This window comes from Ammospiza nelsoni, chromosome 30 (assembly GCF_027579445.1).
Source record: "Ammospiza nelsoni isolate bAmmNel1 chromosome 30, bAmmNel1.pri, whole genome shotgun sequence".
NCBI classification, from domain to species: domain Eukaryota; kingdom Metazoa; phylum Chordata; class Aves; order Passeriformes; family Passerellidae; genus Ammospiza; species Ammospiza nelsoni.
Window position 1 is genome coordinate 1,142,176 of NC_080662.1, and position 15,935 is coordinate 1,158,110.

At 49.1% G+C, this 15,935-nt stretch overlaps 1 protein-coding gene across 1 annotated transcript in view; it reads left to right on the forward strand.

Moving 5' to 3' along the window:
* Positions 1–1,964: 1,964 nt before the first annotated feature.
* SNRNP200 (small nuclear ribonucleoprotein U5 subunit 200) overlaps positions 1,965–15,935 on the forward strand; it is a 33,967-nt gene continuing 19,996 nt past the window's right edge. Inside the window, exons 1-15 of the mRNA XM_059490817.1 lie at positions 1,965–2,092; positions 3,370–3,533; positions 4,655–4,826; positions 6,397–6,589; positions 7,236–7,291; positions 8,700–8,798; positions 9,573–9,725; positions 10,218–10,317; positions 10,751–10,887; positions 11,744–11,827; positions 12,214–12,387; positions 12,806–12,943; positions 13,949–14,104; positions 14,971–15,141; positions 15,704–15,897. Coding sequence (XP_059346800.1) covers positions 2,048–2,092; positions 3,370–3,533; positions 4,655–4,826; positions 6,397–6,589; positions 7,236–7,291; positions 8,700–8,798; positions 9,573–9,725; positions 10,218–10,317; positions 10,751–10,887; positions 11,744–11,827; positions 12,214–12,387; positions 12,806–12,943; positions 13,949–14,104; positions 14,971–15,141; positions 15,704–15,897 — 2,036 coding nt within the window. The 5' untranslated portion in view covers positions 1,965–2,047. The remainder of the gene's footprint in view (positions 2,093–3,369; positions 3,534–4,654; positions 4,827–6,396; positions 6,590–7,235; positions 7,292–8,699; positions 8,799–9,572; positions 9,726–10,217; positions 10,318–10,750; positions 10,888–11,743; positions 11,828–12,213; positions 12,388–12,805; positions 12,944–13,948; positions 14,105–14,970; positions 15,142–15,703; positions 15,898–15,935) is intronic.

Sequence of the window (15,935 nt, forward strand, 5' to 3'; positions counted from 1 at the left end):
GAGGAACAAAGCGCCTCCCCCTCCTCCTCCCGCCCCCGCGGCTCCGCCACAACAATACCGGGGCGGAGCGGGGGGGGGGGGGGCCCGCACTCACCTCAGGGCGCGGCGGCGGCGGCGGCGGCGGCGGCGGGGCGGGCGGCGGCGGAGCGGGGCGGGCGGGGGGGGGTTTGGGGGGGCCCGGCCGGGGCGGCGGGAGGCGGGCGGCGGAACGGAGCGGGGCGGGGGCCCGGGCGGGGCGGCGGAGGGAGGCGGCGGAGCGGGGCGGGGGTTCCGGGGGGCGCGGGGGGGCCCGGCCGGGGCGCGGGAGGCGGCAGCGGCGCTGAGGGGAGCGCGCGGCGCGGCCCCGAGCGGCCCCGCCCCGCCCGTGACGTCACGGACCCCCTCAGAGGAGGGGGCTCGGGTCGGGTCGGGTCAGATCGGAACCGCTCGGGTCAGATCGGAATCGCTCGGGGAGGGTCTGATCGGATCGGAACCGCTCGGGTATAATCGGAACCGTTCGGTTCTAATCGGACCCCGGTCCAGTCGGAACCGCGTCCGCTCGGAACCAGTCGGGTCTTACCGGGACCAGTTGGCTCAACCAGGCTTGGCCCAGACCAGCTCGGCTCGGATTGGGTCGCATCCAGAACCACTCGGCCCAGTTCAGCCCACTGGCCAGGCTTGGCTCAGCCCGGCTCGGCCCAGTTCAGAGTATCCCAGTTGGGCTCAGCCCAGTTCAGGCCACTTTACCAGGCTCAGCTCAACCCAGTTGGACTCAGCCCAGTCTGGTTTGACCCGGGTCAGTCCAGCCTGGCTTTACTGGCCTGGCTCGGCTCAGCTCAGCCTGGTTTTACCACCTCCAGTTTGGCGCAGTTCAGCCCAGCTTCACTGAGCTCGGCCTATCCCAGTTCGGCTCAGCTCAGCCCAGTTAGGCCAATCCCAGTTGAGCTCAGCTCATCCCAATCCATCCCAGTTTGACCAGTGCCATCCCGGTGCCATCCCAATGCCACCCGGGTGCCATCCCAGTGCCATCCCCAGTCCCATCCTGGTGCCACCTTGGTGCCATCCCAGTGCCCAGAATCCCTTCCCAGAGAGGACAAGGACAAAGCCCAGGTGGGCACCAGGTGTGGCAGCACAGCCAGGTCACCTCCAGGGACAGGACAAGTGCCACATGGTGCCACCCCTGCTGGGACACGGCCGAGCTGGCACGGCCGCCGGGCACCTCTCCAGGGGCTGGCACCGCGCTCCACTAATTAAAAGGGCCGAGGTAATGAGGGCACCGCAGCGGGCACTGAGCTGTGACCCCAAAGCCAGCAAGGGAGGGGAATGGGGAGAGGGAGGCGCTGCCCGCGTCCCCTGGCACCCCAAAATGAACGGGGACACAACCCTGGTGGGCAGTCAAGGACCCCAAAATGGCCAGAGACCCCTCAATGCCTGGGGACCCCCAAATGCTCAAGGAACCCGCAGTGCCCAGAGACCCCCAAATGCCCAGGGACCCTCAATGCCAGAGACCCCACACTGCCCGGACCCCCCAAATGCTCACAGACCCCTCAATGCCCAGGGACCACCCCAGTACCCAGAAACGCCTCAATGCCCAGGGGCCCCCCAAATGCCCCTCAGTGCCCTCCTCGGGGACAATTCGGGGGTGTCGCCTCCCCCCTCCGCGGGCACCACATGTGCCCTCACACCGAAAAGGGGCGTGGTCCCATCAGGGGGCGTGGTTTTCACATATCGACCAATAGGAAGTGGCGAACTTCGAACTGACCGCGCCCCCTGCCCCGCCCAGCCAACTTCAGGCGTTTGAACGTCAATCAAAATCATGGCGCGTGGCCCTCTGACCAATCACAGGCAGCTCCCGGTGTGGGGGCGGGATTTAGCGGTTATCAACCAATAAAAATGAGTAATGGGCGGAGCCTAGTTCTCGCGTGCCCAGGCGCGTTTCCGCCTAACCCGGAAGTTCTGCTGAAGGCGCTTCCGGTGCGGCGGCCGTGCGGCTTCATCAGGGCCCGCTCCCGTTCCCGGCTCCGCTCCCGGTCCCGGCCCCGTTCGGGGCCCCGCTCCCGGCGCAGCCATGGCGGACGTGACCGCCCGTAGCCTGCAGTATGAGTACAAGGCGGTGAGTGCGCGCTCGGTGCCCTGAACCCCGTCCCGTTACCTTGAGCGCACCCCGGTACTATGAGCCCGTCCCGTTATCATGGGCGCACCCCGGTACGGTGAGCCCATCACGTTACCGTGAGCTCCCTCCACCCCAATTGGGACTCGGTATGGGACCCTCAGCCTCGTACTGGGTCCTCGGACCCCAGTTTGGGATTCCCTTGTCCCGGTTTGGGGTTCCCCAGCCCCATTTTGGGATCTCCTGTCCCATTTTGGGACCCCTCTCAACCCCATTTGGAGACCCCCAATCCCATTTTGGGACCCCCTCGATTTCTTCCAGCCCCGGTTCATCCCCTCAACCCCATTCCCGTCACCCCAAATCCCATTTCAGTCCCATGTTACCCCGTATTAACCCCATTTAAATCCCATTCTATCCCATATTAATCCCATTTAACCCCATTTTAACCTCATTTTAATCCCATTTTCCCCCAGAACTCCAACCTGGTGCTCCAGGCCGACCGCTCCCCGATCAAATGGGGAATCCCATGTCAATCCCATTTCACTCCCCTTTTACCCCATTTAACCCCATTTTAATCTCATTTTACCCCATTTTACCCTCTATTAATCCCATTTTAATCCCATTTTCCCCCAGAACTCCAACCTGGTGTTCCAGGCCGACAGCTCCCCGATCAAATGGGGAATCCCATTTCAATCCCATTTTACCCCATATTAATCCCATTTCAATCCCATTTTACCCCATTTTAACATCATTTTAATCCCATTTTTCCCGTTTTTTCCCCCAGAACTCCAACCTGGTACTCCAAGCCGACCGCTCGCTGATCAAATGGGAAATCCCATTTTACCCCATTTAAATCCCATTTTACCCCATTTAAATCCCATTTTACCCCATTTAAATCCCATTTTGACGCCATTTTACCCCATTTTGACGCCATTTTACCCCATTTAAATCCCATTTTGACGCCGTTTTCCCCCATTTTGACGCCAATTTATCTCATTTTGACGCCATTTTACCCCATTTTGATGCCATTTTACCCCATTTTAACGCTATTTTACCCCCAATTTGACGCCATTTTACCCCATTTTGACACCATTTTACCCCGTTTTGACGCCATTTTACCCCATTTTAACGCCATTTTACCCCATTTTCACGCCATTTTACCCCATTTTGACGCCATTTTACCCCATTTTGACACCATTTTATCCCATTTTGACGCCAAGTTATCCCATTTTGATGCCATTTTACCCCATTTTAACGCCATTTTTCCCATTTTCCTCCAGAACTCCAACCTGGTGCTCCAGGCCGACCGCTCGCTGATCGACCGCACGCGCCGGGACGAGCCCACGGGGGAGGTTCTGTCCCTGGTGGGGAAGCTCGAGGGCACCCGCATGGGGGACAAGGCCCAGAGAACCAAACCCCAAATGCAGGAGGAGAGGAGAGCCAAGTGAGCAGGAAAAACTGGGAATTTTCAGGGAATTTTCATCTTGGGATCGTGGGAGAAATTATGGGAGAGGTTCTGGTTTGGGTTCGGAAAAGTTGATTTTTGCTGGTGGTCGATTTCTCAAAAAATTGGATTTTTTTCCAGTGCTAAGTATCCCAAAATATTTGGGCTTTTTGGTAGTAAATATTTTAAAAAATCTGTTTTTCTTGGTGCTAAATATCCCAAAAACCTGCTTTTCCTGGTGCCCAATTTCCAAAAAAAATCTCATATTTTGGTGCCAAATTTTTCAAAAAAAGTTTTTTTTTTGGTGCTAAATATCCCAAAAAAATCTTCTCTTCTTGGTGCTAAATATCCCAAAAAATGCTGCTTTTCTTGGTGCCAAATATAAAAAAAAAATGCATTTTTTGGTGTAAAATACCCAAAAAATTTGCTTTTTCTGGTGCTAAATATCCCAAAAAAATCTCTTTTTTTTGGAGCTTCCCCTTTTCCAACTCAACATTTTTGGGGATTTTTGGGGTGGAAAACCCAAAATCCCAAACAAACCCAACTGAGAGCCACCAAAATTATCACAAAAAAATGAAAATAAATCAACTTTTTCTCAATTTTTTGGAGTAAATTTTTTGGAAAAAGCAGGATTTGGCCATGAGGGATTGGGAAACCCAAAACTCCAAACCAACCCAACTGTGAGCCACCAAAATCATCTAAAAAAAAAAAAAAAAGAAAAATAAATAATTTTTTTCTCAAATTTTTGGAATAAATTAATCTGGAAAAAGCAGGATTTGGCCATGAAGGAACTTTTGGGGTTGGGAAACGCAAAACCGCAAACAAATTCCAACTACGAGCCACCACAATCATCTAAAAAAAAATGAAAATAAATCAATTTTTTTTTTCAATTTTTTGGAGTAAATCAATCTGGAAAAAGCAGGATTTGGCCCTGAGGGAATTTTTAGGGTTGGAAAACCCAAAACTCCAAACCAACCCCAATTGGAAGCCACCAAAATCATCACAAAAAAAATGAAAACAAATCAATTTTTTACCGTGTTTTTTTGGGAAAAAATGGGTCAGGAAAAGCAGGAATTGCTCCCTGAGCACCCCTAATTCCCAGTTTTCCCCGATTTTCCCAGGAGGAGGAAGAGGGACGAGGACAGGCACGACATCAACAAGATGAAGGGCTACACGCTGCTGTCCGAGGGCATCGACGAGATGGTGGGCATCATCTACAAGCCCAAGACCAAGGAGACACGAGAGACCTACGAGGTTCTCCTGAGCTTCATCCAGGCTGCCCTGGGCGACCAGGTGAGGTTTGGGGGCACCTCTGGGGTTTGGGATTGGGCGTCCAGCTCTGGTGGCCCCGTGGGATGAGGTTGGGAGGTGTGGGATGGGTTGGGTTGGAAGGCGTTGTGGAGTTCTACCATGGGTTGAGATGTTTTCTGCTGGATCAGCTTGGGTTGGACACTCCCAGGGATCCCAGCTGCTCTGGAGAGTCCATCCCACCACCTTCCCAAAATCCCACCCAAATCTCCACATGGAACCATGGAATGGGTTGGGTTGGAAGGGGTTGTGAAGTTCTACCATGGGTTGGGATGTTTTCTACTGGATGAACCTGGGTTTGGACACTCCCAGGGATCCCAGCTGCTCTGGGAATCCATCCCAGCCCCATACCCAACAATTCTTCCCAAAATCCCGCCCAAATCTCCGCATGGAGCCATGGAATGGTTTGTGTTTGAGGGACAGCAAAGTTCATCTGGTCCCACCATGGGTCCTGCACTTTGCATAGATCCAGGTAGCTCCAACCTGGTCTTGGACACTTCTAAGGATCCCAACTCCTCACCCAATATTTCTTCCCAAAATCCCACCCAAATCTGCACATGGAACCATGGAATAGGTTGGATTAGAAGGGTTTGTAGAAGTTATGAAGTTCTACCATGGGTTGAGATGTTTTCTGCTGGATCAACCTGGGTTTGGACACTCCCAGGGATTCCAGCTTCTCTGAGGATTCCATGCCAGCTCCTCACTCAAAATCCCACCTAAACCTGCCCGTGGAACCATGGACGGTTTGGGTTTGAGGAACACCAAAGCTCATCTGGTCCCACCATGGGTCCCACACTTTCTACTGTCCCAGGTGACTCCAGAATGGTCTTGGACAGTTCTGAGGATCCCAGCTCCTCACCCAGTATTTCCTCCCAAAATCCCACCCAAATCTCCACATGGAACCATGGAATAGGTTGGGTTGGAAAGAACCTTAAAGCTCATCAGGTCCCACCATGAGTTGGGACATTTCCCAGTGTCCCAGATGGCTCCAGCTTGGTCTTGGACACTTCCAGGGATCCCAGCTTCTCATCACTCCCAAAAGGAAGAGCTCCTTCCCAAAATCCCACCCAAATCTCCAGAAGGAACCATGGATGGTTTGGGTTTGAGGAGCACCAAAGCTCCTCAGGTCCCAACACGAGCTGGGACATCTCCCAGTGTCCCAGGTGGCTCCAACTTGGCCTTGGACACTTCTAAGGATCCCAGCTCCTCACCCAATATTATTTCCCAAAATTCCACCTAAACCTGCCCGTGGAACCATGGACGGTTTGGGTTTGAGGAACACCAAAGCTCCTCAGGTCCCAACACGAGCTGGGACATCTCCCAGTGTCCCAGGTGGCTCCAACTTGGCCTTGGACACTTCTAAGGATCCCAGCTCCTCACCCAATATTATTTCCCAAAATTCCACCTAAACCTGCCCGTGGAACCATGGAATGGTTTGGGTTTGAGGAACACCAAAGCTCACCTGGTCCCACCACGAGCTGGGACATCTCCCAGTGTCCCAGGTGGCTCCAGCCTGGTCCCAGCTGAGCATTCCCGGTGTCCTGTCCCTCCCCAGCCCCGGGACATCCTGTGTGGGGCCGCAGACGAGGTCCTGGCCGTGCTGAAGAATGAGAAGCTGCGGGACAAGGAGCGGCGCAAGGAGGTGGAGCTGCTGCTGGGCCCCACCGACGACACGCGCTACCACGTGCTGGTCAACCTGGGCAAGAAGATCACCGACTACGGCGGGGACAAGGACATCCAGAACATGGGTAGGACAAATTTGGGAATTTTGGGGATTTTTTTTATTTTTTGGGGGGGGATTTTTTAGGGATTTTTTGCAATTTTTTTTCACAATTTTTATTTTCATTTTGGAGGATTTTTTCAGAATTTTAAAAATTTTTTTTTCCTCTATTACTTTATGTATATTTTTAACATTTTTTATTTTTTAGGGGATTTTTTTTAGGATTTTTTTGGTAACTTTTTTGCAATTTTTTCTGTGATTTTGGGAGGAATTTTGAAGTTTTTTTTTTATTTTTTTCAATATTACTATATATATATATATTATTATATTATCAGTTTTATTGTTTTTTTTCAGGATTTGTTTTTTTATCTTGTCAGGATTATTATTTATTTTTTGGAGATTTTTTTGGGATTCCGGGTGATTTGTGGGTGGATCCCATGCGGAATTCCAAGTGGATTCTGAGGGAATTCCCAGTGAATTCTGGGTGAATTCTGGGTACATTTTGGTTGGATTCCAGATGAATTCTGGGTGGATTCCATGTGGATCCCAGTCAGAATTCCAGGCATTCCCAGTGAATTCCACGTGGGATTCCGGGTGCGTTTTGGGTGCATTCTGGGTGGATCCCATGTGGAATTCCAGCCATTCCCAGCCATTCCACGCCCTGTTCCTTGCAGATGACAACATCGATGAGACCTACGGGGTGAACGTGCAGTTCGAGTCCGACGAGGAGGTGGGGACGGCTCCGTCAGCCCGGCTCCTGTGGGGTCACCCCTGTCCCATTGCCTTAAATCCCATTTTCCTTAAATCCCATTCCCATTTTCCTGTGTCCCATTTGGCTTCACCCAATTTTCTTTATCCCACATTCCTTAATCCCGTTTTCCTGTGTCCCATTTTCTTCCTGGTTCCCTATTGATCCCATTTTCCTTTATCCTGTTTCCATTTACTTTAATCCCATTTCTCTCCATCCTATTTCTTTTATCCCGTTTCCCTTTATCCCGTTTCCCTTTATTCCATTTTTTTCAGGGAACCACCTTTATCCGATTTCCCTTAAATCCCATTTCCATTTCCCTTAAATCCATTTCACTTTATCCCATTTTCCTCCTGGTTCCCCACATTTTCTTGTGTCCCATTTTCCTTGATCCCATTTGCTTTTTCCTTGATCCCATTTTCCGTTATCCCATTCTTTTCATGGAACCACTTTTATCCCATTTTATTCTATCCCATTTCCATTTCCCTTAATCCCATTTCCCTTTATCCCATTTCCCTGTGTCCCGTTTTGCTTTACCCAATTTTCTTTATTTCACGTTCCTTGATCCCATTTCCCTTGATCCCATTACCCTTAAATCCATTTCACTTTATCCCATTTTCCTCCTGGTTCCCCATTGATCCCATTTTCCTTTATCCCATTTCCATTTTCTTATCCTATTTCCTTCATCCCATTTCCATTTTCCTTTATCCCGTTTGCCTCCATCCCATTTCCATTTCCCTTTATTCCGTTTCCCTTTATTCCATTTTTTTCATGGAACCACTTTTATCCCATTTCCCTTAAATCCCATTTCCATTTCCCTTAAATCCATTTCACTTTATCCCCTTTTCCTCCTGGTTCCCCACATTTTCTTGTGTCCCATTTTCCTCCTGGTTCCCCATTGATCCCATTTTCCTTGATCCCGTTTCCATTTTCCTTTGTCCCGTTTCCATTTCCCTCCATCCCATTTCCATTTTCCTTTATCCCATTTATTTTCCTTTATCCAGTTCTTTTCATGGCACCACCTTGATCCCATTTCCCTTGATCCCATTTCCCTGTGTCCATTTTCCTTGTGGGACCACTTTTATCCCATTCCCATTTATCCCTTTTCCTTTTATCTCTTTATCCCTTTTCCCTTGATCCCATTCCCATTTCCCTTTATCCCATTTTGCTTTATCCTTTTTCCATTTCCCTTTGTCCCATTTCCCTTTATCCCATGTTTTGGGAGGAAATGAATAAAATGGAATTTGGGGGGGAAAAGAGGCAAAAAAAAAAGGGATTTCTGAGGGGGAAAAAAGGGATTTTGAGGGAAAAAGAAGGGTAAAAATGGGATTTTTGAGGAATAAAGGGATTTTTGAGGAATAAAGGGATAAAATCAGGGCTGTCCCCACAGGAGGGGGACGAGGACATCTACGGGGAGGTTCGGGACGAGGCGTCGGACGATGACCTGGAGGGGGACGAGGCCGTGGTGCGCTGCACGCTGTCGGCCAACGTGAGTGTGGGATTGCTGGGAAATGGGATTTTTGGGGTTTTTATGGAATTTTTGGGGTTTTTATGGGATGTTTTTGGGGTTTTTATGGGATGTTTTTGGGGTTTTTTTGGGTTTTCAATGGTATTTTTGGGTTTTTTTTTTTTTGGGTTTTTGGGGTATTTATGAGGTTTTAATGGGAATTTTTTTGGATTTTAAATGGGATTTTTTTAAATAGGGTTTTAATGGGAATTTGTAAATAGGATTTTTTGATGGGTTTTGATAGGTTTTGATGGGTTTTTTAATGGGATTTTTGGGGATTTTTTTATTGGACTTTTTAAAATGAGGTGTTTTAAAATTGGATTTAAAAAATGAGATTTTAATGGGAATTTTGGGATTTTAATGGGATTTTTTGTTGGGATTTTTTAAGTGGGATTTTTGGGGATTTTTATGGGGATTTTGGGATTTTAATGGGATGTTTTAAATTGGATTTTTATGGGAATTTGGGGATTTTTTTGATGGTAATTTTTTTTATTTTGATGGGTTTTTTGTGGGAATTTTTGGAATTTTTCAGGATTTTTATTTGATTTGTTTGGATTTTATGGACTTTTGATGGGAATGTTTGGGATTTTCCAGCTGGTGGCCTCAGGGGAGCTGGTGAGCTCCAACAAGAAGAACCTGCCGCCCACAGGACATTGAAAATTTGAGAATGATGGGATTTTATGAGATTTTTTGGGATTTCATGGCCCTAAACTTCCTCAAATCCCAGGAATAATGTGAATTTTGGGGATTTTGCAGCTGGTGGCCTCGGGGGAGCTGATGAGCTCCAAGAAGAAGGATCTGCACCCGCGGGACATCGACGCCTTCTGGCTGCAGCGCCAGCTCAGCCGCTTCTACGACGACGCCATCGTGTCCCAGAAAAAGGCAGACGAGGTCCTGGAGATCCTCAAGGTCTGTGCTCTCCAAATCCTTGGCATTTGGGAGAATTTTCCCTCTAAAAATTGAGATTTTGGTTCAAAATTCATTGCTTGGGATTTTGGGGTGGTTTTTCCTTGGAAATCGCTGTCCATGACTTTGTTCCTTCCTGATTTCTGGTAAAATGGGAATTTTTGAGATCTTCGAGGTCTGTGGTCACCAAATCTTTGAGATTTGGGAGAATTTTGCCTCTAAAAATTGGGAATTTGGGTTAAAATTAATTCCTTGGGACTTTATGGGATTTTGGGGTGGTTTTCCTTTGGAAATTGTCCATGGGGTCTTTTCCTTCCCGATTTCCATATTTTTGAGGGAAAATGGGAATTTTGGGCTTGTTTTTTAGCTTTTAAGATAATTTTTTAGCTTCTAGGATTTTTGCCTCTCTTTTCCCAACCTCTCCTCACCTCCATCCCATGGAAATCAGGGATCTGGATTCCCTGGGTTTGAGAATTCCATGTTTTTTCCCCTCAGACTGCCAGCGATGACCGGGAATGTGAGAACCAGCTGGTGCTGCTGCTGGGCTTCAACACCTTCGACTTCATCAAGGTCCTCAGGCAGCACAGGATGATGAGTGAGTTTGGTTTTCCTTTTCCAATGGAATTCTGGCCATGAAATCCCAAAAAAACCCCATCAAATCCATCAAAATCCCAAAAATGCCATTAAATTTCATAAAATCCCAAAAATTCACAGCAAATCCCATAAAAGTCCCCAAAACTCCCATTAAAAATCCCATTTTAAAAATCCCAAAAATTCCCATTAAAGTCCCAAAAAATTCAGATAAAATCCCATTAAAAAAAAATTCAGATAAAAACCTATAGAAATCCCAAAAATTTAAGATAAAGTCCCATTAAAAAATCCCATAGAAATCGCAACAAATCCCAAAAAATTATCTTGAAAATCCCATTATAAAAAATACCAATAAATCCCATAAAATTCCCATACAAATGTTGTCAAAGTCCCCAAAAAAACCCATAAAAATCTCAAAAATGTTGATTTTTTCCTAGTTCTGTACTGTACCCTGCTGGCCAGCGCGCAGAGCGAGGCGGAGAAGGAACGCATCATGGGCAAGATGGAGGCCGACCCCGAGCTCTCCAAATTCCTCTACCAGCTCCATGAAACAGAAAAAGAGGATCTGATCCGGGTCAGGAATTTTATGGGATTTATAGGATTTGTGGGATTTGGGTTTGGGGTTGGGAATGGGGGCTGGAATCCCAAAAAATCTGTGAGGAAGCGATGCTGCCGTGGCTGCTTCAGCCTTCTCAGGGTTTGTTTTTCTGTCAAAATTCCACAAAAAATCACCCTGAAATACCCCAAATCCCACAAAATATCCCACATGGTAATTCCTGGTTTATAAAAATGGTTATTCCTGGTTTTTGGACGAGTTTTCCAAAGAAATTGAGGGAACAGGAGCACTTTAAGAGGCTGAATCCCAATTTTTCCCCTCAGGTGTGGGAGCCATTTTTGTGAGGGAAAATTTGGTTATCCCACCTAAAAAGATTATTACTGGTTTATTAAAATAGTTATTCCTGTTTTTTGGATGGCTTTTCCCAAAGAATTTGTGGGAATTGAGGGAATAGGAGCATCTTAGAGGAGGGTGAGTGCCAATCCCAATTCTTTTTAGGAGGATCACTCCTGGCGGGAGCCATTTTTGTGAGGGGAAATTTGGTTTTCCTGCCAAAAATTATTATTATTCCCAGTTTATCAAAGTGGTTATTCCTTGTTTTTGGATGGATTCCCAGAGGATTTGAGGGAATAGAAGCACCTTAGAGGAGTCTGAGCCTCTTACCTGAGGCGAATCCTGATTTTTCCCCTCAGGAGGAACACTCCTGGTAGGAGCCATTTTTGTGAGGGGAAATTTGGTTTTCCCGCCAAAAATTATTATTCCTGGTTTATAAAAATGGTTATTCCTGTTTTATTTCTAAAAACTTGAGGGAACAGGAGCACTTTGGAGGACTCTGAGCCTCTTACCTGAGTTGAATCCTGATTTTTCCCCTCAGGAGGAACGCTCCCGGCGGGAACGCGTGCGCCAGTCCCGCATGGACACCGACCTGGAATCCATGGACCTGGACCAGGGAGGAGAGGTAAAATCCTGGGATTTGCTCCCACAACACCCCCAGCTATCCCAAAAAACATTTGATCCCACAGGGAAGATGGAGTCCCACTTGGAATCTGCAGCTTTTCTTTCAAACATGAGGAGAAACAATTCCTATTTTTACTTTTCCCCCCATTTCCCCCCCATATTTCCCCCCATTGTTTCCCTTTTTTCCCCTTTTCCTCCATTGTTTCCCCATTTCTTTCCCTTTTCCCCTCATTTCCCCCTCTTTTTCCCCCTCATTTTTCCTCTCATTTTTCCCATTTCTTTTCCCATTTCTTTTCCCATCATTTTCCCCCCCTTTTTCCCCCATTTCCCCCATTTTTTAAAAACTTTTTTCCCCCCATTTCTCTCATTTTCCCCATTATTTTCCAGGCTCTGGCTCCCAGGCAGGTGCTGGATTTGGAGGACCTGGTGTTTGCCCAGGGCAGTCACTTCATGGCCAACAAGAGGTGCCAGCTCCCGGACGGATCCTTCCGGAGACAGCGCAAGGGATACGAGGAAGTTCACGTTCCTGCCCTAAAACCCAAACCCTTTGGGGCTGACGAGGTTTGTTCCCCAAAAAAAACCCCAAAAATTGATTTCTTTTCATTTTTTCCCATGAAAACCCAAACCCTTCAGAGCTGACTAAGTTTGTCCCTCCAAAAAAATGGGGAAAATTTGATTTATTTTCATTTTTTCCATGAAAACCCAAACCCTTTGGAGCTGATGAGGTTTGTCCCCAAAATAATTGAAAAAAAAAGATTTATTTTTATTTTTTCCTTTTTTTTTTTTGTGTCCACGTTGGGATTAATCCCAAATATTTTCCCTAACACTGGTTTCAGTTTGAGATTTAAGGATTTGAACTTTTCCATGGAATCTAAGATGATAAAAATTGAATTTTCCCTCATTCCCACCCCTAAATTTTTATTTTCTGACCTGGAAAATTCCCTAAATTAATTTTTTTCCACATTTTCCCTCTTCCCAGCAATTGGTTTCTGTGGAAAAACTCCCCAAATATGCTCAGGCTGGTTTTGAGGGCTTCAAAACCCTCAACAGGATCCAGAGCAAACTGTTCCGGGCAGCGCTGGAGTCTGATGAGAACCTGCTGCTCTGCGCCCCCACGGTGAGATTTGGGGTTCTGGGCCTTTTGGGAAGAATTCTGGGATTTTTTGGGGTTTTTGGGGGTGAAATGTCTCCATTTCAGGGCATGGGGAAGATGAATGTGGTACATGTTTTGGGGGTGGAGAAGCTCAGAGGTTCCTCAAGGTGGATCTGGGGTTTAGGGTGGAGAACTTCAGGGTTTCTCATGGTGTTCCTCAAGGTGGATCTGGAGTTTGGCATGGAGAAGCTCAGGGAGTTCCTCGAGGTGTTCCCCAGCGTGGATCTGGGGTTTGAGGGTGGAGAAGCTCAGGGTTCCTCAAGGTGGATCTGGGGTTTAGGGTTGAAGAAGCTCAGGGGGTTCTTCAAGGTGCTCCTTAAGGTGGATCTGGGATTTGGGGCTGGAGAACTTCAGGGTTCCTCAAAGTGGATCTGGGGCTTGGGGTAAAAAACCTTGGACCTGTTCAAGAGAATTCCAGGATTTTTTTGGGATGGACACATTCAGAAGACCAATGTTGAGTTGTGGACCCTTTTTGTGGAGAACTCCCAGATTTTTTGGGATGGAATTTCTCCATTTCAGGGCATGGGGAAGATGAACATGGATGACCCTTTTTGGGGGTGGAGAACCTCCAGGGTTCCTCAAGGTGGATCTTGGGTTTGAGGTGGAGAAGTTCAGGGGTTTCCTCAAGGTGTTCCTCAAGATGGATCTGGGGTTTGGGGATGAAGAACCTCCAGGGTTCCTCAAGGTGGATCTAGGGTTTGGTTAGAGAAGCTCAGGGAGTTCCTCGAGGTGTTCCTCAGGATGGATCTGGGGTTTGGGGCTGGAGAACCTCAGGGTTCCCCAAGGTGGATCTGGGGTTTGGGGTTAGAGAAGCTCAGGGGGTTCCTCCAGGTGGATCTTGGTTTTGATGTTGGAGAACCTCAGGGTTCCTCAAGGTGTATCTGGGGTCTGGTGTGGAGAACCTTGGACCTGTCCGGGATAGCTCCAGGACATTTAGGGATTTTTTGGGACGGAATGTCTCGGTGGCAGGGCGCGGGGAAGACCAACGTGGCGCTGATGTGCATGCTGAGGGAGATCGGCAAACACATCAACATGGACGGCACCATCAACGTGGACGACTTCAAGATCATCTACATCGCACCCATGAGGTCCCTGGTGCAGGAGATGGTCGGGAGCTTCAGCAAGGTGAGGGACCAGCGGGGTCGGAGCTCCAGGTTTGGGATCAGGTCCAAAGGGAGGCCTGGGATCAGGTCCCAGAGGAGGTTTGGGGTTGGAGATGAGTTGGATCAGATCTAAGAAGAGGTTTGGGATCACGGAGGGGTTGGGAACAGAGGTGGGGAAGGGGCTGGAGAACAAGGAGAAGGCTCTGGAGAACTCCTGAGGGATCTGGGATGGGTTATGGGGTTGGAGAACATCCAGAGATGGAGAATTTCTGAGGGATCTGGGATGGGTTATGGGGTTGGAGAACTTCAGGGATGGAGAATTTCTGAGGGATCTGGGATGGGTTATGGGGTTGGAGAACTTCAGGGATGGAGAATTTCTGAGGGATCTGGGATGGGTTATGGGGTTGGAGAACTTCAGGGATGGAGAACTCCTGAGGGATCTGGGATGGGTTGTGGGCTTGGAGAACATCCAGGGATGGAGAACTCCTGAGGGATCTGGGATGGGTTATGGGCTTGGAGAACTTCAGGGATGGAGAATTTCTGAGGGATCTGGGAAAGGAGCTCAGGTGGGAGAAGAAGAGGGTCTGGGATGGGATATGGGGTAGGAGAAGGTCCAGGGATGGAGAATTCCTGGGGGATCTGGAATGGGTTATGGGATTGAAGAACTTCAGGGATGGAGAATTTCTGAGGGATCTGGGAAAGGAGCTGAGCCTGGAGAAAAGTGGATCATGGGGTTTTGCACACCTCCCTGGCAGGAGAGGATATCCAGGTGGGATTTGGGATCTCAGGGAACACCCTCAAACCACACCAGGAGGAATTTGGGTGGGATTTTGGGGTTGTTCCTCCATGGAAAGGTCTCTCCATGCTCATCCCATGTGTCTTTCCCAGCGTTTGGCCACCTACGGGATCACGGTGGCCGAGCTGACCGGGGACCACCAGCTGTGCAAGGAGGAGATCAGCGCCACGCAGATCATCGTGTGCACGCCCGAGAAGTGGGACATCATCACCCGCAAGGGCGGCGAGCGCACCTACACCCAGCTGGTGCGCCTGGTCATCCTGGTGAGCGCCTCGAGAGGGCACGGAGGGGGCTCCTCAAGGTGCAGCTTGGGTCTGGGGCTCCTCGAGGTGTTCCTCAAGGTGGATATGGATTTGGGGCTGGAGAACCTCAGGATGGATCTGAGGTTTGGGGTGGAGAAGCTCAAAGGGTTCCTCAAGGTGGATATGGGTTTGGGGTGGAGAACCCCAGGGTTGATCTTGGGTTTGGGGTGGAGAACCTCAAAGGGTTTCTCCAGATGGATCTGGGGTCAGGAGGTGGAGAAGCTCAGATGTTCCTCAAGGTGGATCTGGGGTTTGGGGTGGACAACCTCAAAGGGTTTCTCCAGGTGGATCTGGGGTCTGGAGATGAAGAACCTCAGGTGTTCCTCAAGGTGGATCTGGGGTTTGGGGCTGGAGAACCTCAATCTGGGTTTGGAGGTGGAGAAGTTTTGATGTTCCTCAAGGTGGATCCGGGCTTTGGGGGTGAAGAACCTTGGGCCCGCCCAACCCTGACACCCACAGTGGAACCAGACAAACTTTGTGATCAAATGAGGGAGGACAATCCCTGAGTTCTCCCTTGTTCCAGGACGAGATCCACCTCCTGCACGACGACCGCGGGCCCGTGCTGGAGTCGCTGGTGGCCAGGGCCATCCGCAACATCGAGATGACGCAGGAGGACGTGCGGCTGGTGGGGCTCAGCGCCACGCTGCCCAACTACGAGGACGTGGCCACCTTCCTGCGCGTGGACCCGGCCAAGGGCCTCTTCTACTTCGACAACAGGTATGGGGAACGGGGAAATTCCATTTTCTGTGGGTTCT